General features: G+C 41.2%; 1 protein-coding gene across 1 annotated transcript in view; it reads left to right on the top strand.

The window, feature by feature from the left end:
• Window positions 1-436: 436 nt before the first annotated feature.
• Window positions 437-25,124, top strand: part of LOC130169966 (olfactomedin-like protein 2A) — a 39,509-nt gene continuing 14,821 nt past the window's right edge. The window contains exons 1-7 of the mRNA XM_056377030.1: window positions 437-701; window positions 10,145-10,408; window positions 11,497-11,604; window positions 11,730-11,894; window positions 13,661-13,904; window positions 20,331-20,618; window positions 20,739-20,924. Of these exons, the coding sequence (XP_056233005.1) occupies window positions 633-701; window positions 10,145-10,408; window positions 11,497-11,604; window positions 11,730-11,894; window positions 13,661-13,904; window positions 20,331-20,618; window positions 20,739-20,924 (1,324 nt within the window). The 5' untranslated portion in view covers window positions 437-632. The remainder of the gene's footprint in view (window positions 702-10,144; window positions 10,409-11,496; window positions 11,605-11,729; window positions 11,895-13,660; window positions 13,905-20,330; window positions 20,619-20,738; window positions 20,925-25,124) is intronic.

Here is a 25,124-nt window from a genome sequence, read left to right as displayed (position 1 = left end):
TTAAGAGAAGATCCTTCATTAGGAGCCTAGACTGAATATAGAAAGGAGACAGGTGGGTGTGTACTGCCCTCTGGTGGTCACACTGTTATAATGTGTCTGATGCTTCAACTTTGTTAGCCTGAAGCTAAACCTTACATGTTCTTTGTTGAAGATTTACCATATGGAAATGTAATATATTACATACGTGCCCCTATATCAAGAGTGATGTTGATATAGGGACACATATAGGGACATATATTAGAACCACATATATGCACATTCGACATCCTATAAACATCTATTATTATTAACAATTCCATTATTATTATTAATATTGGTAACTGTACTGTACAAACCAGACTGTGTGCGTGCGCGCGTGTGTGTGTGTGTAAACCCCTCCCCTCAGTGGAGGGCAGCGGGTGACACGGTGCGCAGCTGTGGGCCGAGCTGAGAGCGCTGGTGTAAACAGGGAGCACACACATTCACTCACACACACCACATCCATCCATACAGGCAGACGGACACACACTGTATGATCCTCCACTCGCGCAGCGCACATGGAGTTAATGTAGGCGCTCTCCTCTCCCATATGGACTGAACAGTGATCGAAGCTTTTGGATTTCTTATATCTACTTCCCCGCTCCAGAGAGAAAATGTGGAGATACACGAACGTGTTTGCCTGTCTGCTGGTTCTGTGCAAGGATGCGTCCTCTCAGAGCAAGGTAGGACCAGAGACCTGCGGGTTCAGACCAGTAGCTCTCTCCAGGAGCTTTATGCATGACTGCATCGTATTCGCCTACTGTATTTACGCGGCTGGTGCATGTAAAATCAGACCCTGTGCAGTTCAGTTCAGTCCTGCTCAGCTCAGCCTCACCTGAGTGAGTTGACTAGTAGCGCGCCTTTCCCCAGTCACACCTGTACATTTCCTGTCTAAAGGCAGCAGACAGTTCAGGCGTGTGTCATTCTGTATGAGTCCAGCTAATCCTCCCAATGAGGGCTTCTGTTGACGTGAGTAACAACAGGTTGCGTAATGATAGGTGCAGTGTGTGTGTGTGTGTGTGTGTGTGTGTGTGTGTGTGCAGACATGATCCCAGCAGAGTGTGGGAGAGATGCCACTCAGTGGGGTAACAATAATATGCCCTTGTTTGTGCAGCTGCTGGACTCCAGTAACCCCTCACTCTCCCTCAGCCTGCTCCACACACACACTGCCAGGAGATGAAACACATGTACAGTTCACATTATACATGAAGTCCAGAGTGTTGAGTGACTGCCAGAAACCATCTCTGGATATGATCGGGTCAAATCAGCAGCAGTGAATCAGTGAGGAGCAACAGCAGAGTTGCAGCAGTGATAGAGGCAGCATGACAGGAGCAGGAAGGGTGTTTGTAGTGAGCTATGTGGCCAAAGGTATGTGGACACCCCTGAGCCTGGTTTGATCCTAATGCTGCAGCTTTAGACAGCAGTGTTCAACATTTCAACAAGCTTCATAAAGAAATGGTTTTCCCAGTTTGGGGTGACGAACTTGACTGGCATCACCTTTAGCCTCATCACCCAGCATCATTGCTGGACCTCCCATAACGCTCTATGTGGCTGAATGGGAGCAAATCCCTGCAGCCAGTTTGTGTACACCGAGTTAACAGCAGCGAAAGAAGCACTGGGGTCAGGAGTAGTAGGAGTTGTATGTGAAGACTGGTCGTAAAAGTAGTAGCAGTATTGTTAGTAGTAGTTGTGACAGTGTCAGTAGCACCATAATATCAGTGGCAGCAATAATAAGTGTAGTGATTTTATTACTATCAACAGCAGCAACATCAAGGCAAGTTTATTTCTCCAGCACCTTCAGACACAATTGTGCTTTACAGAGACATGGGCATTCATTAACAATGGAACATTAAGATGATGTTAAACAGCATTTAAAATTATAAAAACACATTTAAATGAATACAAATAAAGTATTTAAATACATAAAAGACATTAACAACAAACAAATGTTCAAGATTAAACAGGTGTTCTGTATGTGGTTTATTGGTGATGTTTTACTCACTGATTCAGAATAGATAATAACTGAATGAGTGGACAGTTTCAGCTGATCTCAGGTGTTCAGGTTGTTCCACAGGTGAGGAACAGAGAAACTAAAAGCTGCTTCACCTTGTTTGGTTCTGGTTCGGGTTCTGGGTACACTGAGTGATCCTGTCCCAGATCACCTGAGGTCTGGATGCTTCATATCATACAAGTAGAGCAGAGATGTGTTCAGACCAGAGACCAGTAAGAGCTTTATAGACCAGTAGTAGGGTTTTAAAGTCTGTCCTCTGGCATCACTGGGAGAACTGCTATCCGTGGTATATTATTATACTGGTGGTTTAAAAATTCAGCTGTGATGTGTGTGATGCACTGCTGTGTATAATGTTTACAGTTGTAAATCTAAGTCTAATTGTACCCTGACAAGAGACTGCAGAAATACACACTGTTTATTCTTGTCTAATTGTAGGGTTATAAAGTTACAAATAAGTGACACAAAAAATTGTGATCAGTGTAATGATATGAATATCCAGTCACTAATTCATGTGAATTTACCAAAAGACATTTTTTAACTTTTTAAATTATTCAACAGAAGAGAAAAGTATTTGCACAAAATCTTTTGAACCTAAAATATGCAAATATTTAAAATAAAAAAACATGCATATGAATGTGCAGCATTACACATCAGTAACTTCAGGTCATACAGTTCATTCACTGTTTCTTTACATTAGCACACATCATGTCATGTCTCTCCTCACAGCACCGTCCTCCAGTCTCAGAGTCACAGTCCAGTCACAGTCTCTGTGGCCAGACTGGTGGCACTGGCATTAATGGGAGACACAACCTGCTTAGAGGAGGACGTGGAGGGGATGCAGAGATGCTCAGTCAACACTCAGACTAAACGTGTTACTTACAGCCGCTGTACGCTGCCTCTCTGCTTCAGATGAGATATGTAATGTAAGACATTAATGAGACATGTCACATGGGGCCTGATGAAGTGTCAACATCATCAGACTGCAGAGAGTCAGCTCTCCGTGTTTGTGGTGAAAACAACTGGAAGCTGTTGGAAAAGAGAGGGACTGACACTGAGGCGACCACCTGGGGAAAACCTGCTGTTGGTGTCAGTGTGAACGGGTCAACGTTTGCCGTTCAGCCGTTCAAGTGTGTAGCCCGTTACATGACCGGTTTTTGACCCTGCTTGGTCAACATGGATCCTGAATTTTAAGCCAAAACCACAAAACGTATAAATAAAATAGGGAAGTAAAGAAAATGGACTTTGAAAAGCCTCACTGGCCTTTTTTTCTCTCAGACTTTTGTGTCTTCTCAGATCCGTTAATCCTAGAGATAAAGATTTATGATCCCAGATAAGTTCTAATTTAGCCTCTCTCTGTCTCGATCATCTCTCTGTGGACCTTGGACCGCCTGCAGATATGGACCCTTGTGTCCCGCTCTATATTCCACTTACAGATGTAGGTGTGAGCTAATGCGTGACGGACTGAAGGTTCAACAGTGAGTTTACTCATTTACACATGCAGTGTACTCAATGAAGACCTGCAGCTCTGTGTGAGACTAATTTCTGTCAGGGAGGACAGGGACAATAACGGCAGCATTATTGTATTTTTCACCTCGTCTTTCCTGTTGTCCTATCATGATGCAGGTCCTAGCCCAGGATCTATTCTGCACATCATGATTCACATCCAGTGCCAGCCTTCAGTGTCACAGCAGGATGTAGCGTGTCCTGTGTGGGTGTGGAGGCTGAAATGGTGGACAGGTGTTCATCATTTTTACCAACCATAACTACAATCTTTCTCTAACCATGAAGGAATAGTTCAACATTTTGGGAAATACTTGTAACCACTGTCTTGCTGTGAGTAAAGTAAGACTACTGTAAGAAAACTGTGTCCCAGTTTAGGGTCTCATCCTTCAGAGGCATCTAAAGACCAATTAGGTCACAGTGGTGCGACTAGACTGTCCCATTTCAAAGGCTCCTTGAGATGTGTCCTTCTTTTCCTGGACAACGAAGGCTCCAACAGGAGGATCCTTCGAACTCCAACATATCCCACGATTCATTGCGCTCCGGTAATGAAAACAAACAACAGTGACAGAGAGCCTGAGGAATACTGTTAAATGTTAAGTATTGTATTTCAGCTCAGTTCAACAAACCAAGAGACTTAAAACAAGTTTTAGTGACCAGACCATCTCATTTCTGTTCAGTCTTCGCGGTCTACGAAGAACCACACTCAGTGTGACTGACTGAAAACATCGGAACCCGCTGCAGCTGTGTGCTAAACTGAAAACACACAGCTAGCTTCTTCTTATAATTGAAGAGTTGGTGTGTGTGAGATCACACCTGTTCAGGTCTCAGGAGTGAAAGCAGCACCATCTCCAAGTCAGTGAACCATCAACATGATTCGAAGCTGTTGCTTTAAACCAGAAGATTAAAAGCACTCTCATAATTGAATGGTAAATAGGAAGCTACTGCATCCTTCCACATCTGGCACATTCCAGCTGTTATCCTTTGGTATTGGCTGACAGCAGGAAGATTTTCTTTGTGTGCACCAGAGTTGATCCAGATGTGTAAGTAACATCTGACAATCCTCCTGTATATGGGCCAGATCCGGGCTGTGCAACCGGATGCATGTGGCCCAAGTATGGTCCGGATTTATTTTACTATCTTATTTGTCATGACCTTAACCTAAACCATATTGTAGTTGCATAGTTTCATGTGTTGAGGTGTGGATGGAGTCTGTGGTGTCAATCAGATCATGTACACATGATAATAACAACAACAACACGAATACAAAACTAATGATTAATGGATTTTTGTTCATGCTAAACAATCACCTTCTACATATTTGCTCTTATAAGTGGCTAACATTAGCATCTGCACTAATTTACTAATTCAGTCAGTCTTATGTGGTGATTTTGACAACGTCACAGTTATAAAATCAGGATTTGACCAGAGGTCCAGACAGACACTACGTTTAGACCTAGTTTTGTTTTTCTTTATTATTATTTTGTTCATTAAATTGTTGTATGATGTCGTGCAGTAACTCTGCAGCTTTTTCATAAACATCTGTTGTATCAAATCATCTGGGGAAAGCTTTGGCAGCATCTATCATTCCACTCATGTTTCACGTCTCCAGACACACTGACAGTTAGAGAAGTGTCTCTTTGTGCTGATGAATGGATTATTATAGTATGTGGATTTTACTATGGAGCCATGTCAACAGCTTGAGCTTGTATCTGTTTCAGCAGATGATGAATTGATGGTTCAACAAAAAAAACAAATCAAATGTGTGACGAGCTCTTTAAAGTGGCTGTTGAGTAGAACAGTAAAGTCATGAATCCTGGAGTTTGTGTCATCATGTGCTGCAGACTGAAGGTTTACATGGACACATGAACAGGATGGAATGTGGATGTGTACCCCCAAAAACAGCAAGTGCTTGATACACTGTGTTTAGCTAATTAACATTCCTGTGTTTGTGTTTCGACCTCACGGCTCGTCTCCAGCTGAAGGCTACAACTCCTCTTTGTACCAAGTGAATCTTTACAGTCTGACAATTTACCATGAGCTTGGCTAATTAGAAAAAAAAATCAGGTGGGCTCTGTGGACTGGAATGTGGACCCTAGGTTTGGTCTTGAGAGCCATTGACAGGAGATGATGTAGATTTTAAAGGGATAGTCTGTCTTTAAATCACAAACATCACAAGCTTGACAGGTTCAAGGCTGATTAGAGCAGGTATTCACTGAGCTTGTTTCTGCATTTGCGGGAAAATAGTTTAAAAAGCAAAACAGGGGGGGGGGGGGGGGGTCACTTATGTTTGTGTTTGAAGACAGTTGGAAAATGCAGCTTTGCCACAGGAGTCCTGTTCACCATGCTGTTGTCCCAGTATTCCTCTGAAGGGAGAGGATGTCCTTGTTTACGTGACACTGGCTACACACACACACACACACACACACACACACACACACACACATGCAGCAGGAAACACTGAGGCTAACACGTTAACAAATACAGCAGTCAGTGCGCAGCTTGTGTCTTTAGCTGGGTTTCACCTCATCACTGTCAGGGCGTGTTAGCCGCTAACGGCTGCAGCAGTTGATCTAATAGCGCTCTCTGCAGCGTGCAGCTCTTTTCCTCCCGTCCTGCAGACATGAGTTCATGTTTGAGCCGCATCTCTTTGACCTGAAACTTGACTGCACTTGAGAGGTCAAAACTGAGGACTCCGAGCTCAAAGCATGCGTTAAATACCCTCTACTCTTAATTATTAGCACTCTTAATTGTGTTGCCTGTTCTCATGCTGGTAGGTCAGCTTGGCATGAGATGCTGAACAGTTAGTTAGGCACGCCGGCACATATGATTTGACAGGGGGAAGGGCCAGCTGTTCTGATTGGCAGAATGATTCTGATTCTTCCTGAGTCTTTCTCCTGCACTGTAACTGTTTGACCCAACATGAAGCAGCAGAGTAAATCTGGCTGGAATTTCCCTGACTTCTCCATCTTAAAGCAATTTAAGCTCATGTTGCTACGCAGCAGTCAGTGCTGGGCTGGGGCTGAACAATGCAGCCCAGCGAGGCCGTAGGCAGGGCCCCTGCTAAAGAAGTCTAATCTGTTAATCCACCCTGTTTTCATGTGGCTGTAGCATTTGTCAACCTGCTGCCTTTTCGCTTGACATGGGTTAGGATTGATCCGGCTCTGCACACAGGAGTCCTACCCTCCATTAGACCCCCTCCCAGTATGTCTCCAATAATGGAGGGTGAAAGCACACACCCCTCCACCCCCACCCCCTCCCATCACTCAGCCTGCATTCCTTCACTAATGAGCCCCCACCACCTCTACCACTCCTCCGCCTCACCTTCGTTAAGCCTGGTGTTGCTCTACCAAAAGACAAAATCCAAAACTGAGATAAAACTGTAACGAGGTGCCATTAAATGACATCACACTAACACTAACAGGACGCAGTCGGAAAGCTATGACGCTAATTACTCACTTCAGTCTTTGTGCCTGTCGTATTCCTGCATCGTAAAATGTTTCATGTATAATCATTCTCACATAGATTTGAGAGATTCACACAGATTTAAAAACCAATAGTCCAGATCAAAGCTGAGGAATCTTGTCCTACATTTTCATAATAACCAATAATATCTTGTATGACCCTCGGGTTTTGGGAAAAGCTCATTTCTTTCAGTCAAGGTCTTTCATCTCAGCTGAGGCTCAGATAACCCTGATGACATCACTATGACATTACCAGGGTTATTTTCTGCAGATGACAATACACAAATGTTTTTACAGGCTGATTTTCCCCATTAAAAAATGAATTGACCTTCATTTGTAAAATTAGTGGAGCTCTGCTGATGTAGCTCACTGCACTCCTGACTCCTGTACAACCATGAAGACTTTGTGAAAGAAGCTCTTTCATGACTAAACTGTTGTGTTTTCATTATTTTCTGTTCATCATGTGGACAGAATCCTGCCCCCAAGGCTCAGACATGAAGACACAGCTCATTAATGAAGACCTGAGACAAGGTTTTATCACAGGGGGAGTATTCATGTACAAACCAGGTTTAATGTGTGCCTTGTCGTCACCTGTCTCGGTTTTCCTGGGATTGTTTTCTCTTTTCTGAGCAACTGTCCTGGAAAATTGAGGGTGTTTTTACACCTGCGTTCTTCAGATTGGTTAAACTGAACCCTGGTTCGTCTTCTTATGCAGGTGTGAAAACAGTAATCAGACCAAAACAATCGCACCGAGACCCTCTGGAGGAGGTGGTCTCAGTCCAGTCCCAAACCAACTCTGGAGCGGTTCGTTTTTGGTGTGACAGAGTTCTGAGCTGGATCCAACCCCACCAGCAGGGAAACTCACAAGTTTGTGTTTGATGGTTCCTGTACCCTTCTTCCTGTGTTTACTTTCCTGGTCCAGACAATCTGACCAATCAGAGGAGTGAACGTTCTCACCTGGTTTATAATTATGCATTTTGGTTCACTCGAATTTTATACTGTGCAAGAACAAATCAAACCTACACCTACACCTTTAGAAACTCAACTGAACCAGACCTGAGCAAAAATCTGTAGGTGTGAAAACGCCCTGATATTCTTTCCCAGGACAACAATTGTGCACTTCTAATTTCAAATTTCAGAGTTTCAAATAAAACCTCATTTGTTTCCTTCTACTGCTTTACTGTTTTCTTCCTGGTTATGTCCAATCCTGTGTCTGTAAGCTGATAAAAACAGGTACAACAGCGCTCAATATACCTTATCACAAAGCAACTGCCACCAATGAATTTGGTGACCTGACAGCTGGGTGGTTAGGGTGCATGCCAAGTTTTAGTGTTACGAGTTCCTGGTTCGACTCCCAGCTGGCCGAACACTGCATGTCATTCCCCTGCTCTCTGTCGGTGTCTACCGCCCTGTCAAATACAGGCAAAGAATTCCACAAAAAAAACAACCCCACCCTGAATTAGGGGCTGACTAAGGTCCTAGCTACAGTGTCCTGGGTTTTCACACATCAAAGGTAGCAACCCTAAACTGATTTGAAACCACCACATCAATACAGTTCGATACTGAAATGGACAGAAGAGATATAGATTTCAATAGAGTCAAGTGTTTTACTTCAAGTTTTAGATATGATTTGTTTTTCAGAGTCACCATTAAACTTAAAATAGTGAATCTTTAGGTCTGATTAATAAAATCTCCATAAACAACTTTCTTTATTCATTCTAAATATGTTTTTCTTATGTCTCCTTTGAATCTGTGTCATGGATGTTTAATCTGAGAGGAGGTTCGTGGCCATTTCCACAGACTGTACAGTTTGATGGGAGACATCAATGTTCACATCCTGGATCATTAAATAAGACAAAGAGTAGAAATAGAAATTTTAGATGTGTGAGCAGTATCTGAGCAATGAAGCTGGTGTTCGCACTGTGGTTTGACTCATTTGTTCACAGTGTAATTACAGAGTTCAGGGTTTTAATAAATCTGCTGTTTAACAAACACATGATCTCTGTTTTTATGGGGAAACATGACAGTAAAAAAAACACCAGTGAGTTGCTGGTGATAACTGTGCGCCCTTCTTCTTTCTCTTCATGTGGACAGTGCTCAGCACATGTGGGAAATCAATCCATTGACAGAACAATACAGCTCCTGAGGCTAGATCAGAGCTGCTCTAGCCGTGCTGCCATCATCACAACTGGTGATGGATCATTCAGAGAGGAGGACATCTTACTTCTATTAGAAACGTTTCCTCCCAGCTCCTCTTCTGTCCCTACTCGGAGGGACTAAGATGAAAGGAAAGGGAACATGGAAGCCATTAAGGAATTGGGATGAATCCATTGTCTCAGTTTTCATTGGTGCAGCAGTATTTACATGGATTTCAATGTTGGTGCGGCTGATCTTATCAACCGCTGTTCAATATGAAGATGCACTAAACTCTTGAGATGTTTAACAGCACGGAGCAAATTTTAACCTTATTGTGCAAATTTGACCTTTCAAGTGTTTTTTGTCTGTCCATGTTTATTCACCCCAATCGGCTAGCTAGCAATGTAGCAAGCTTTAATCTGTCCGACTCGCTCACGCTTCCCTGTCAAATCAGGATTTTAATAAACATTGTGGAGTAATTCTCTGTCTGCTAGATCAAAATTTGACTGTACAGTTCATCTGTGTAGCTGAATTCTGAAGTGAAAGCTATCTCCACTGTACACCAGCCTGCACTTGCCTCATGTTGGAGCTGTGAGGAATGTCTGCTCAGGCTGCTGTGTTTGGCTTCCTGTTTATTAAGTAAGCCATGAACATGGCTGCCAAGGCTCTGTCATCATACATGGCAGCCAAAGGCCAGTTGGTGATGCAGGAGTCTTATGAATTATGTTTTTCCCAGAGGGTTAAACAGGCTGGTGTTCAAAAGAGGGGAAGCATGGGGTTATTTTTCAGGATAATTTTCCCTCCCTTCTTTTGTTTCTCTACAATACAAATGGATTTATTATTCATGGAAGTCCAGCAGGGGTGAGACTGATGGAAGAGACAGTTCACAGTATACCTTCATATTTATTCATCCTCACATGGCTTGAATAAATATTAGGTAATTGATATCCAGGTCTGATGTTTTAAATCCAGGCCTTAAGAGTTGCTCATGTGCAGTTCCTGTTGCCTCCTGCAGATCTTTGGGGAGACTGAGCCAGTCCGGATGACGTCCGAGGGCTCGGACTGTCGCTGTAAGTGCATCATGCGTCCTCTAAGTAAGGATGCCTGCCTGCGGCTGCGGAGCGGCAGCGTACGCGTGGAGGATTTCTACACAGTGGAGACGGTAAGCTCTGGATCCGACTGTAAGTGCTCGTGCACGGCCCCGCCCTCCTCCCTCAACCCCTGTGAGAATGAGTGGAAGATGGAGAAGCTGAAGAAACAGGCACCTGAGTTACTGAAGGTGAGCACATGGAGCGTAAGATTAATGTGGTCATGGGTTCAAATTATTCTGATGATTTTAGTTTTTGTCTGGAGGATAATTACAGAACCTCCATCTTCAAATGTGCCTCATCTTGCTTTTCTTTTTGCTTTAAACACGTTTGACCACTTGGAGTCGCCGAAGAATAAAGGAACTATTTGGAAGTTTTGCTATTGCTACATAGCTAACGTTAGCATTAACAGCTGTTTACTTACCTGTCTAGACGAAACAAACTTCATTCAGCTGTCTCCAGAGGTGGAAATAAACACCAGTTATTACCTCTACTGAAGCTATCATGCTAACCAGCTAGCTCCAGCCTGATACCAACTCACACAGCCTCCAGTATGTCCTGAAGATGTAGCTGCTCAGAGGACATATTACAGCTTCTTGTTAAGTAGTAATCTACAAAAGTGTAATGCATTCACTTGAGAAAAACAATCTGCCCTGTTTTACAAGATATTTATCTCAGAATTCAGAATTTTATTTTCTCAAGTGAATGCATTAGGCTTCCATAGTAATCTCCACTATTCTGACTTAACTATATTGTTCACTATCACTGAATAAACACAAATTAATGAATGTCACCAGACATGTGACAGCTTTAATACCCAGTAGCGCTGCCTATAGACAACAGTGTTTATAACACCTGAGAATGAAAATGTTTCAGCAATAAAAACACACTTCAGCAGTGAGACCTGAGCTGTGTGTCATCAGTATGTGATGTGAACATGTCAGCAGACCTCTTCACTCACCTAAAGCACACGTTCATTGTTCACAGGCTACGGAAGCATAAGCTCGGTATGTACCATATGAAACCAGAGGCAGCTTCAGATGTTTGATCTGACTGCACTTTAACCTATAGATCAACCAAATGCATCTCTTAAGGAAATGACTGTGTTGAAAAGGAAAGAGTGAAAGTAATCAAGATGGACCCAGGCTGAGGATGTCAATAGTGGGAATCAATCAATTATCTGGGAGGTTAGGTCAGATATTACTGTTAAACAAAGGCACATGAAGCTGTCAGGGCTTTGTCAGGAGATGATCACTGACGCTGATTCTTTTATGAGCAGCTCCAGTCGATGGTAGACCTGCTGGAGGGAACTCTGTACAGCATGGATCTCATTAAAGTCCACTCCTACATCAACAAGGTGATGTCGCAGATGAACACTCTGGAGGAGGTAGGAAACATAACTACTATAATATACTATTTATTTTATGATACTCAGTGGCTTGTTGTTGTGGAGAGGCCACTTTGAAATAACAGCTGATGCTGTTTGATGGATGATGATCACTTATCTCACAGACAATCAAGACCAACCTGACGCGGGAGAATGAGTTTGTGCGGGACAGCATGATGAGCCTCACCAACCAGTTTAAAAGATATGAGAACTACTCCAACATCATGATGAGCATCAAGAAGGAGATCTCCAGCCTCAGCCTGCAGCTGCTGCAGAAAGACAAAGCTCAGGTTAGAGAGCAGCTGTATGTACATTACAACGGCACGAGAGGTGCTGTAGTCTGGAGATGTTTGTTCTGTTCTACTGAACTTGTCTCAGTAAAGTGGGTGTTCCGATGCTGATCTCATTACTTTAGTCTGTGGTCATGATCTGGCCCATAACCCACACCCCCCCATTAAATTTAAGTTCCCTTCAGTTTTGTTTAGTTCAGAGGCTGGCAACAGAATTTGCCTTTGGACAGAGCAGGTTAGCTTTCTCCTAATATCCTGTCTTTATGCTAAACTAATAGACTGTTAGATGAAAAAATCAATACCACTTTCATGGCTAACTCGCAAGAAACCAAATAAGCATATTTCCCAAAATGTCAAACAATTCCATTAAATTATGTGTAGCCAATATTTATATATTTACAATGGATCAAATGGTTGTCAGCTGTGATAAACCTGGAGAAGTTATCACCAACTCTGAGGAGGAGGTTCAGTAGCTGTCGTAGTGTTCTAGTCTGACATCAAACTTGGAAGAAAAGAAGAAGGCAGGAACAGTAAACAATCAATGAAAAATAGTAAAAGATGTCTACAGTTCTGTTCCTTTAGTCATTACAATATTAATAATTCAATGATTGTATTTTTCCTAAACACAAAATATTCTTAGTTTAATGTGTCAGATGAGACGTGTTGAAAAGCTTTTATTACAATATAACGATGAATAATTATCAGTTGAAGGCAGAGAGAGTTATCAAGTTCAGTTCAGTATCCACTGCATAAGCCAGTGACAGTTATCATGTGAATGTTAAATACTACATTTAGTTTTAGTTTATTAATTTGATAGAGATAATGCCACAATTGCACAGAGAGTTTATAGCTGTTGCTAATTCTCCATTCCTGTCCCTAGTTGGACTTATACATGTCTAATGTAATTAAAACAGTCAATAGCAAAAACAACACAATTGATACAGTAATCTAAAAATATACAGATGTTCAGTCTATAAAGAGACAACAACAACAACAAGCTAGAGATGAGAACAGCTCTGGTTTGACTTTTGCGCTGAACCTTTCTTGTAAATGAATTTAAGTTGATGTCATTTCAGGTGGTGATATGTTCACTCCTTTTATGGAGAGAACTGATTGTCCAAATTTAGATCTACAATGCGATATTCTGGGGCTGAACTGTTAATAATTTATAGATTAATTAGAGAATGAAAGATGAATAAAGCTCAGAACTGAGTAGATTATTTTCAGTTTGTGACAGTGATGTCATCAGACAGGCTTTTTTTATTGGGCGAAGTGGTTAATGATTTTGTGTTTAGACACTGAGGTTTGATCTCTGATGCTAATGATCATTAGCAGTGTAGCAGACATTCAGCTGCAGCTTTTCATTTTATTGAATCAGCTGTCACTAATTAATGTTGATTCAGTAACTTGATGACAGGCTTGTTTTAAACTGATCCTGCACGCCGCTGATGTCACTGTCAAAGTTTGTGGGGCAAGAAGCTCCACTCTGTGAGTTAGTGAGTCAGGTGATCAATGATGGATACTGACATTAATTAACCCAACCCTTGTGGCAGCGAGTACTGGTGCAGCAACAGGTCGAGGTGGATCGAGGCTTGAGGAAGAGAAACATGTTGTATGGAGATATTTTACATTTAACGCCAGTGTGTGAACAATTCTACCGCAGTTGGGCCGATAGACGACCTCTCTCATACAGTCAACATACACAACACTCAAGCCAGTGTTAGCCTGCGTCCTAACATGGTGCACTGTGAACATTAATTTTGCAGGACACTAATGATGACAAAACCAAGGTGCCTGTGAAACTCCCCAACAAAAAGACTCCTGCAGCCAAACCTCCTCCCAAAGCAGCCAAAGAGAAGGTCGTAAAGCCCAAGAAAGAGGTCATTAAACCCGGGAAACTGCTCAAGCCTGACCCCACAGCCAAAGCCAAGGTGATTGGCCACCAGCCCAGTGTGGTAAGGGGCATCACATACTACAAGGCTGCCAAGACCAGCGACGACCACAGAGAAGGTGAGAGCTTCCAGCCTGACTCTCCAGCACACTGGTGTGTTCATAGAAAGCCGTCCTCTCCGAGCTAAAGAAAACACTGTGCTCGCACTTTAGCTGAGTTTGCACTCCAATCTGTGTGCGATCATCTGTGTGCGATCCCCAGTGGGTGTTGAAAATGATCCAAATGAGTTTCTTTGCTGGACCAGGATCAGCCGGCAGCCGGCTTTGCTCGTCTTACAAACACAGAGAAGATCTTTAGTAGCTGGATTTAGTTTCCAATAAAGCACAGAATGAAGGTTTCCTGATAATGTTATTTTGATGTGATTGTGCTGCTAACTTTACTCATCCGCTTGAGGCAATAAAACAGGATGCATAGCAGTGTGGCACACAGGATACCTCAATACTAGTTTTAGTCTGTTGTTGTTTTAGGTAAAGTGGCTCCAGTCAGCTGTTGCTGGTGCACATTCAACGAGTTGGAAATCTTAATGTGTTATTGACTGAATACATGGAGCTGGTGGAATGCTGTCTCAATGCAGTACTGCCACGTCCATGACATGCTTGGGCTTCAATGCTCAGTACAATGCGTGGGGACCCTCACCAACGCAGAGAAAACATTTCCAAGCTCCTTCCAATCCTCTTTAAGTCTAGTTGAATGAATAGGTATGCTGCGTTTATACAGGGCACACGCACATCAAGCTGTCAGACCGTGTTCAACAATGTAGGTGAAGCCCACAGACCTGCCATGTCAGTGGAACCAGTCAGCTGCATTTCCATGATCTCTGGCACAGAGCAGGATGCACAGACCTTTATTAATATTCATATATACATCCCGGGAAGGTGAACACACCTTCATGCTTCCTCCTCTCTTTTTAACTTTAGTTACAGTGACACAGATGCTGTACCTGCTGCACTCATTTCAGCAGCCTTGAATCAGAAACCATGTGGAGAGATACACACAATACAACAGTCAATGTAAGATTTAAAAGGAGATTAAACGGTTTCACACTAAATCACAGTAAAAATGCCAGACGACTCAAGTGAATTTTTATTTGTATAGCACAAATTCACAACAGAAGTTATCTCAGTGCACTTTTCAAGTAAAACAGGTCTTGACCTTCTCTATAATATTATTTACAGTGATACAACACTTCACACCAGGAGCAACAAAAAAAACCTAAATAATAATAATAACTAGAAAATTCCAGGGAAATTTTGAGTGCCACGGGGGCTACTGCCGGGATGAGTACATGATTTATTTCCAGTGTTCAAAAGTCACCCTGATCATATTCTGGTTTTGAGAAATGTCTTGATATAAAAGACTCTGATATAAAACAATGTCACATCCCTCCATCATGTATTATGTGGGAAATATCTCATATTCTGTGTTGTTTTTTTTAATAAAACAAGAGGCAACAAGTCTTCAAACTGGCATTTAAAGGGTTAAAATCCTGAAAACTAATAAACATTTGGTAGGTTTGAGCAGAACTGAAGTGGTTTAAGAGATGTATGCAAAAAAAGCAGAAAAAATAGAAGAGAAAACATTTCCAAGCTCCTTCCAATCCTCTTTAAGTCTAGTTGAATGAATAGGTATGCTGCGTTTATACAGGGCACACGCACATCAAGCTGTCAGACCGTGTTCAACAATGTAGGTGAAGCCCACAGACCTGTCATGTCAGTGGAACCATGATGATTTTATAGCATTTTCTTTGTGTGTCCTTTTTTGGACGCGAGGAACCCCAGAGGGTACAAAATGTGTTACCAGTGTATAATAGACCTGTAACAGTAACTGACATTAGATTTTAAAAATATGTCAAAAAAGACACTTTCTTGCAGAAATCCATACCTTCAGCTGTAACACAGCCAAAATGATCAGCAAATCAAAAAAGAAAAGTGAAGAAAATGTCCAAAAAAGGACAGAGGGACCCCTGAAGGTTAATAAATCCCATGAACCGCTATTTAAATTATCACTATTATGTTTTTTTCTGTGCTAAATTTAACATTACTGGGGAGGAGAGCAACGCGACTAGAAGTGATAGTGAGAGAGGACTAGTAGCTTCTCCTCTCCTCTGTCTCAGCGGAGACCGTCACAACTTCATTCACTCTTTTAACAAAACAAAACAAAAAGCAACGAAGGAAGCAGTAAATGGACTTACATATTTAAGACCTAACTAAATGTAATTTAAGACATAACATGCGGCTAATGTAAAGCTAGCAGAGCTTGGAGAGTTGGTTATCTGGTTGCTAGGCGCACGCACACACACAGGTCAGGAGCTGCCGTTGCCATGGCAATGTGAAAATCTGCCCAGAATTTGGCTTCTACATGGCTTTAAAACAACTGCAAATTATGAGAAAACCGTTACTTCTTTTCAAAAACCGAAAACACCGTGCCAGACACTGAAGCCAGAAGTTTCTACAGTCTATATTTTATTCAGATATTCCTTAAAATGAGTGCGTAAGCTCAGTGCGAAGACAGAGAGAGATTCTTTTGAAAAAAAAAGACGATTACATTAGGTGTCAATGAGAGTGAGACAGGTATTGCTGCCGGACTCGGCACCCCCGTTTAAATTTTGTGCAGACCCTGCCTGTCAAAGTTACATTTTATGAATCCCAACAACTATGTCTACATTTTCAGAAAGACTTATTTGTCTCTTTTTTACGGTTTGGCCGCGAGCTCGAGTTAAAAATAAAAATAAAGGTTATTTTTTACTGCTTCACGCACTCTAGCCAACTGACGCTTTCACTCTAACTTTGAAGAAAAAGGGATTTGCACTCCTCCTTTGAGTGCTCACAGTTTGAAAAGTTTACATGTTATGTAAAAACAGTTGTTGTGTTTTGGAGAGAGCAGAAGTTTTCCTCCGTTTTATAGTTTGAATCACATTTCTACGTGAAGAAGAAATTCCAATGCATTCCTAATGCATTATTTATTCCCAGTATTTTGGGAATAACTGGGAAAAATTGGGAAAAAAACAAAAGTCATAGCACCTCTTTCGGGATCTTACCGGGGTTTTCTCAAAGCTGCGCCAAAATTTGGCAGAAGAATAATAATAAGTATGAGGAATATTAAATTCTAGCTGTAGAGGAGTGCCTCGGAGCTGAGCACCTGATGATGATACATTTGGTGTTCCCTTGTTTACAGAGTGGGCATACAGCAGACCAACCCAGCACATCCCTTGTCCTCATGTGTGACACAGATGTATTAGACATGTTATTCATGTTTTTAAAAAACGTGCTGCTAATTATTTATTTGTGCTTTCCATTGCATGTTAATATTTTTCAAACATTTACAGCGCATTTTATGATATTAAATTAATTAATGAAAATTACATTTTTATACAGTTTCATCTCTAGATTGAAATGAAGGCCTTTGTATCCAGTATGAATCTTTGCAGAGGTCCTTATAAAGTCTAGAAAAGAAGCTCAATAATGCAGAAATATTCTACCATACAACTAGAATTGTTTAAAAACTACTGATTTGCATTTGATATATAAAGTAATAAAATGACTAAAGTGATTCCTGAGATAAAATGACTGTGACAGATTTGCTGTTTAACTGTGGATCAGAGTTACGTTTACTGCCAGGTACACATTAAACTTATTCATCATCTTAATGGCTTTCTGAAGACTCCTACTGGTAATTGTTAAAACCTTATGTAAATATTATTTCTACTGCAGCCTTCATCAGGTCCATATGTTCAGAGTATGCGTGTCAGGAAGATCCACTGCTGATGTATAAATGCTGTGATCTCATCACATCTGTGTGGCAGCACAGGAAGGAGGAGAATGAGGAGCAGAAGGAGAGCAGCCTCTCCTCGGCTGTCTGCTAAAAGAACCAAAGTGATTATTGAAACCTGAAACCAGAAAACAAGATGCTTTTTTTTTTCAAACACTCAGTTTCACTGAATTTGATCTAAAAGCTTTGAAACAGTGTTTAGACCATCAGAGGATGCTAATCCTTCAGTGGACTTTAAATTAATGAGGTCATAGATGTGACATGTCCAGCTACATCTAAAGGTAAAGCTTTTTACCTGTTCCAAATGGGCAGATTTAACCCTTTAATGACTGTGACAGTTAGCCATCTTGAAAGGGGTGAGATGTCATGAGCACACTATAAAAAAAGAACAAGCTGGTTCAACTTGAAATAATTTGTAACCTGCTCACAAACTAAGAAACTTCAGTATTTTGCACAAATATTCGAGTTCCTTAAACTTAGAATAAATAGTTGGGGTGACAAACATGACGCTAAATAAAAACTTTATACTTTCAGTTTAATCAACAAGTTTTTTTAGTGATACCAAGACGGCATTTCAAATTGTACAAACCTAAATCCTAGTTGAGAGAACAAAACCAGTCAAAACAATAAACTTGTATTGAGTTCTACAAACACAAAAATAAAAGTGGTTTAGATAGGGTTAAGTTTCTATTTTTTAACAGTATTGATACATCGACATCACAGAATATTCTGAATACTTTTTATCAAATTTCAGAACTGACACTGGCCTTTTTTGGTACGAACTACCACTTAGTACAACTTACATGTTTCGAAGCTATTAACATTTAGTTAACAAACCTGTTTGCAAAATATCCGTTGTACTGTTTTTTTACCATAGAAGAACAACTTGCAAGGTATAAAAGTACAAACTGTTATATGCATATGGCTTTAAGTGCTGTAGTTATTGAACAGTGTGTTACATTGTTAATTGTATAGACTTTTTTCTTTACAAATAACATACTCACCTCAAAGACATTGATGATGTTGCGCTTGATTGTTTACATGAAGAGTGCAGCAGGTTATAAGTGTATGATGCAGCTCATGAGCCAGTTCATGCAGTTAGCTAGTTTTCAGCTGTTTACAGATTTATTAGTTTTAAGGTCCTTATAGTCTAAAGGTAGATGTCCATGTGTTGTTTGATTATAAAACAGGTCTAGGTTCTATATTAATACTGTAAAGTATCAAAGCGTCAGTCCACAAAGAAATGCGTAAAGCCTGTATTCAGAAACTGAGCCTTAAAACCAGCCGTCAGGAATTCTGGAACTTTGCGATGTCACAACAAAGAAGTCACCAAGTTCCGTCTACCTGGACCCACCATCCAACCTCTCAGGATGTGGTTTCTCTGAGTGTTTACCTGAAATCTGCTATATTTGTATTGGATCCCTCAGAAAACAGTTAGCCAATCAAAACAGAGGCTCAGAGCCTCCTCTCTTCTGATTGGCTCACTGACCTGTTGTTACTAGAGCTCCAGAGAGAAGCCTGAGAGAGGAGATGTAAAACTACATTGAGATGGTTTTTGGTTCTTAAAACCACAAATATATCCTGTTATGGATCAACACTTCAAATAAAACACAGAGGAAGAGGAAAATATGGAGCTTTAAGTCTCAGTGTTATCGAGTCTTTGACTTTCTGTCATAGTTTTCACTGACAAATTAACAGCAGCTGTATTTTAAGGATATTGAGTTCTTAACACTTGATATAATACAATAACTTTTTTAACTGTAGTTTTTACAAACTGGCCCTATGTTTGTCAAAAGGTGAACACTGCCTCAGTGAACTCCACCAAGGAGCAGACGGGGTTAAACAGTTCAGAGAGGAGAGGCAGGAAGTCGGTCTTCTTTGTGTGCTGCATCGATAATGTAGCGTCTTTGATGTGGACTTCTGGAGCACAGCGGACTTTGAGACGTCTCATAGAGTCTGTAGGAGAGCCACATATGCAAAGACACAACACTTCACAACAAGAGCAAGAAAAAACGTCCTTTTAAGGGGCAGAAACCTTGAGCAGAACCGGACTCAGAGTGGGCGGGATCAACTGCCTCAACCGATTGAGTTTGGAGAGAGAAAGAACGAGAGAGCAAAGGAAAAGAACAGCATGCAATGATAGTAATATTGATCATAGAGATAGTAGCAGCAGTAACGGCAATAATAATAATGTAATGGTAACTGTAATGCTCCTACTGATATAAGTAACAATGAAAGCTAATAACAGTAATTATAATTAGTAATCATAGTAAATTTAGCAGCAGGTGTTGAACCGGATCATGGGGGGAGGGCATGTGTGGAGCTAAGACTTTGGTGCATGACAGTTTGTGGCAAGCATTCGCTCACCCACCTGTCACTTAAAGAGGCCACGCCCTCAATTCTCCATAACTTTAAGCCTTAATAAGATGTAAACAGGTGAGTTATATAAACAGTTGTCATGAAGGAGGAAATTAGCTATTGAGACCAAAACAGTTTTTGTACCAGGCTGTGAACATGTTTATTTCTGCTCTAAAGTTGGACATTTTAACATGGGAGTGTATGGGGAATGACTCACTGTTGGAGCCAGACTCTAGTGGTCATTAGAGGAACTGCAGCTTTTGGTTCTTAAGTGTTGATGCTACATGTTTCAGTCTGGAGGTTGATGCTTGGTCTGCAGTTGCAAAACTCTAACCCCCCACCCCAACCCTCACCCCCAGACCACTCTGCCAAAGCGTACTCAGTCCACCATGTCACAGAGAGCCAGTCTGAGGACGGAGCCGAGATGGTCCTGGAAACCATGAAGGCCACTGTGGCTGAACCCGTCACCAACACTGCATCCCCCACCACTACAACTACCACCACCACCCAAACGACTACCACCACCACCATTGCACCCACTACTATCACCACACAGAACACAGCAGCGTCTGAGAGACCGGCTCCGACCATAGTCCTGGTCCTGGACAACTCGAACAACAACAGTCGTCCCATTCTGCATAGAGCCGGTACGTCCTGAACACCCCTCAGTTAACACAGTGTCCTGTTGCAGTAACAGAGGACAAGAGTGTGTAGGTTCACTCTCTCTCAGGTGTGCAAGTTAAATCCTCGACTGGTTTTGTTTTCAGGGAAGATCCTGAACTGTGAGGGGACTCTGGCGTCCATTGAGCAGCCAGAGAAGCAGCACAGTTACGGGAGGAACGAGGGAGCCTGGATGAAGGATCCTCTGGCTAAAGACTCCAAGATCTATGTCACTAACTATTACTATGGCAACAACCTGGTGGAGTTCAGGAACCTGGACAACTTCAAACAAGGTGTGCTTAATTCAGGTCTTTCTATGAAACCCCATCAGCCATTAACCAGTGGATGTTTAAGGTTTGATTGGATTACAACTGTTGATGGCGCCTGTGTTTTATATGATGGTGATGTGTTGATGGTTCAATTTCACTTTCAGTTGTCTCATTGCTGAATAGGACTCACGTCAAACTGTCACCTTTATGTTACTTCATTGAATTATTAAATAGCGGCACTTTTATATTCTTAGCGACCTCACAAAGACTTTTACATACTTTACATAGCCCAGTTTTCCTACATATATATGGCCAGGGTCGGAATTTCACGGCAGCCATGGCCCCTCCCTCTGGCTGTGATGCTCTGAAAAATATTGTATGCCGTAAGGCCACCACGAGCTTTGTGACTTGCTCCTGTCCTAATATTGAGCGTCACTGCTTAAATCAGTGTCATTTTCCCATTTACCCGCTGCTGCCTCTGAACACTTAATGTGCAGGTTTAGTTTCAACACACGTCTGTGCACTCGTATGATGCTGGAATATCATAACTGATCTCAGAACAGTAGAAGCTGAGATACGGACAGATTGACGAGCTCCTGTCCTTATCAACAGGACACAGACACGCCCATGGAAATGACAGAAACTATAGACACAATATTGAACTTTAATAAGTTTACTGTGTAAAATGATTGATGTGAGTCACTTGAAAACTGTTCTTACATTCACCTGCTGAGAGTTTTTCTGAAATGAAATATATTTACATATTTATTGATTCTGGTAAATTGATACATGATCACATGATGAACCTTAAAACATGTCTTTTTCATTTATATTAAGTGAAGAATTTATGATTTTCATGTAATTTGTGTTGTTTTTTCTAATTACCAAAGACACCGTTTTAGGTTTAAAAAGCCCACCCTTTACTACACTTTTCTTCAGAATCACTTCAGAATTCACTTTTATCTGCATCAGTCAGTCTGCATCATGACTCATGTAGACTCATGGGACAACAGACTAACTGTTATTAATATAGAGAGCAAACCACTGTATAACCTTAACTAATCCAATCAGAAAAACAGGCAACAGCTGAGCAATGGAACATGTTGTGTCCAGGCAAACTGAACCTCATCACTACTTGCACCTGGGTTGATGAAGTCAGTGTGACTGTGTACCTGTCTCTTCATGTAATCTGGTTCCAAAACTGAAAGTGTAGGTCTGACCACGCTCTGAAAGCCATAACAAACATTACGGTATGGTTCATATTTACAGACTGAGATGTATCTGTCTTTGAGTATCTGACTCATGTCCCAGTGTATTGGTCTAACTGTGGAATCACCGTGTTTTAATTGATAGCTGTGTTTTCTTTGATAACGCTGCTGACACTGATTCATGCTGAAGATCCAGTAAGCTCAGTGAGACTGATGAGATCTGAGGAATGCAGGTCTGGGTTGGTGGGAAAATCAACTTCTTCCACCTCCAGATCCACGGAGGAATAGGATTACACCCTCGAAGAGAGTTAAGATGATCTTGGCTTGTTGATGTAGATGTGTTTGGACAACCGGCTTTCTTACATGTGAGGCGTCCTGCAGGGCGGGGGCTCACAGCTGTGCATGAATGACTGAGGGTCTTGGTGAGTGGCGGTGATGCCTGCTGTTCCCTGACGTGCTCTGTCCTTTCCTTTCAGCTTGGCACGGTGGAGAGGGATTAAGAGTGTGGGCCGGCCGAAGAGATGGGGATGGGGATGATGGTGGTAGTGTGTGTGTGTGTGTGTGTGTGTGTGGCGGGGGGGGGGGGGGTGTTCTGCTGCACGTTGTTTTTGTCTTTCACTAGGCTTTTCATTTATTATCATTATGTGAATCAGACTTCCTGAGGTTAGAAGGTTAGGACAGCAGAGAGGATGTGAGTAGAAAATGACACCTACAGTCCACCATATGTTTGTTCAGGATCTAACTCCTGAACAAACTGTGTCACTGTCACGTGAAGCTAGTGTGTACACAGTCTGGCATTGTGAAAACATGTTCATTGGCTCTGTGAGGGGCATACTGTTAGCATAGCATACACAAACCGAATGTATCCAGCTCCTAAAGAGTAAAGATAATGTATAGAGAAGCAGCTCAGCACAGATGAGTGCTCTGAAACACAGCAAGCAGCTCACTATACATCATCCTGCTCATTACATAACTCACTGTTGGAACATTAACACACATCAGTCATTTCAACTGTTTAAACTGATATTATTACAAGTTAAATCTGCCACAGGTCAACCTCCCAGGACCAACTCATAGAGCTGCTCCAAGTCACGTTTCTCAGGCCTGAACATTTAAACTAGATTTCTTCTTATGTGCCTGCAATGCAATAGCATTGAAGGCATGCATTATTATTCTGTGCACTAATGCTGAGGCATTCACACGATTGTTACTCAAATTTTTATTATTAGTGTGAATGCCTCAGATTATCAGATCACACTATTGTTCTTTATATTTTATTCTTTCTGTGGTCTCTAACTACTCCTTCAGACTTTTTCGTACAAGAACCATTCAACTATCAAAACGTTCAATTTCTGTAGATTATCGGATGTATACAACTTTTTTCTACTATTCATAATCATAATAATCATAATCAAAATATTATGTGTTTTTATATTTTTTATTTATTTTTTATTACGTTGCAATTTTTTGCCATTCAAATGAATATAGAGAATGTTCAAATCCTTGAAATTTTCAACCTCTTTAAAATTCAACTACTTCAGCATACTTTCAGCTACAGACTTCATTCAAACTTTAAAATGTTCACAAGACATTCAGCTATTAAACTTGTATTCAACTTTTTGATATCTTGTAATGGGTGTGTATTTCACGGAATATTCAGGGCTAGAGTGGATGACTGTGTAATCTGTGTAACTCATCCTTACAGCCATATATTTCGGTGGACACACATAATTTCTTCCTTAAAAGTAGACCAGATTGTCCTGTTTCATACAAAGTGTCTACCATAGCAAAGAGATGAACAGATTTGAAATGGGAGCCTGAAATTGATGGGAGTAACCTCCAACTGTCCCATACAAATTCACAAATTCAGGAGCTGATTTCAGGATAGACCCAGACCTGACCCTTTTTTGTAACTCGCTACTATTTCCACATTTTTTACACATATACACACACACATGCACACATACACACACACACACACACACACACACACACACACAAATGAACACATAGAGAGCTAGACAGGTAGATAGACACAGTTTCGTTCAGGAAAGATTTGGCTGTTAATTTCAGTTTGATATCTAAGTGACTCCACATTACATCACTTATTGTGATTGGTGGATTACCTTTAACCAGTGTTTTCCAAGTGCTACCTTTTTCAGAGATAAAGAAAGGTAGGCAGCCAGACAGATGGACAGCATTGTCACCATGGCAACCTCTGAGTGCATGGAGGGAATCCACAGCTAGGTCAAATTACCTAATTAGAGACTCCTCTGATATCAGTGGTGTTTATGAACCACTTTACTGACATTTCTATCAAAATGCCGCTACAGACGACTCCAACACTAAATACAGAAAAAAATGTACACACCTCTAAACAGTTTTCACTGGAAATATGTTTCAGTTCAGTTGTAATCAGGAGGCATTCAGCAGTTAATTTCAGTTTGTCATTCTAACTGACACAGAAACAGACATAAATACAGACAAGCAGAGAGGCACACAGACAGATAGACAGGCACACAAACACACACAAACAGATGCACACACACACACACACACAGAGAAAGCTGTTTACAAGTTATTACTCATAGAGGGAGACAACATGACAACATGTTTCCATTCTCAGCTTTTGCAGCTAATGGAGTTCAGCTCCTACAATTTAAAATTTTAAACTTTTCAAACCACTGTTCATCAATTAATATGAGCTGCTTTTTCAACTATTTTAGTATTGTGTCAGTAATCTTCTTCTGGTGTGACATTGCATGTTTTGATTGTACATGTCTTCTTTCATTAGTTTTCATTTTCAACCAATTTGGGCTATTTAGCTTTCAACTAAGTTTTTTACATTTTGTATATTTTGTACAGTTTTGTGCTGTTTGTTACACCTTACATCAACTATTCAGGGATTTTCAACCACTTCAGGACATTCAACCTCCAGTTTTCAAGTTCTGCTTTTAATATTCAGCTGTTGCTTCAGCTACTTCAGCTATCGCTTCAGTAGTTACTTAAGCTTCTT

This window comes from Seriola aureovittata, chromosome 5 (assembly GCF_021018895.1).
Source record: "Seriola aureovittata isolate HTS-2021-v1 ecotype China chromosome 5, ASM2101889v1, whole genome shotgun sequence".
NCBI classification, from domain to species: domain Eukaryota; kingdom Metazoa; phylum Chordata; class Actinopteri; order Carangiformes; family Carangidae; genus Seriola; species Seriola aureovittata.
The sequence above is the reverse complement of the archived record's forward strand: the minus strand, read 5'-3'. Positions and strand labels throughout refer to the sequence as shown.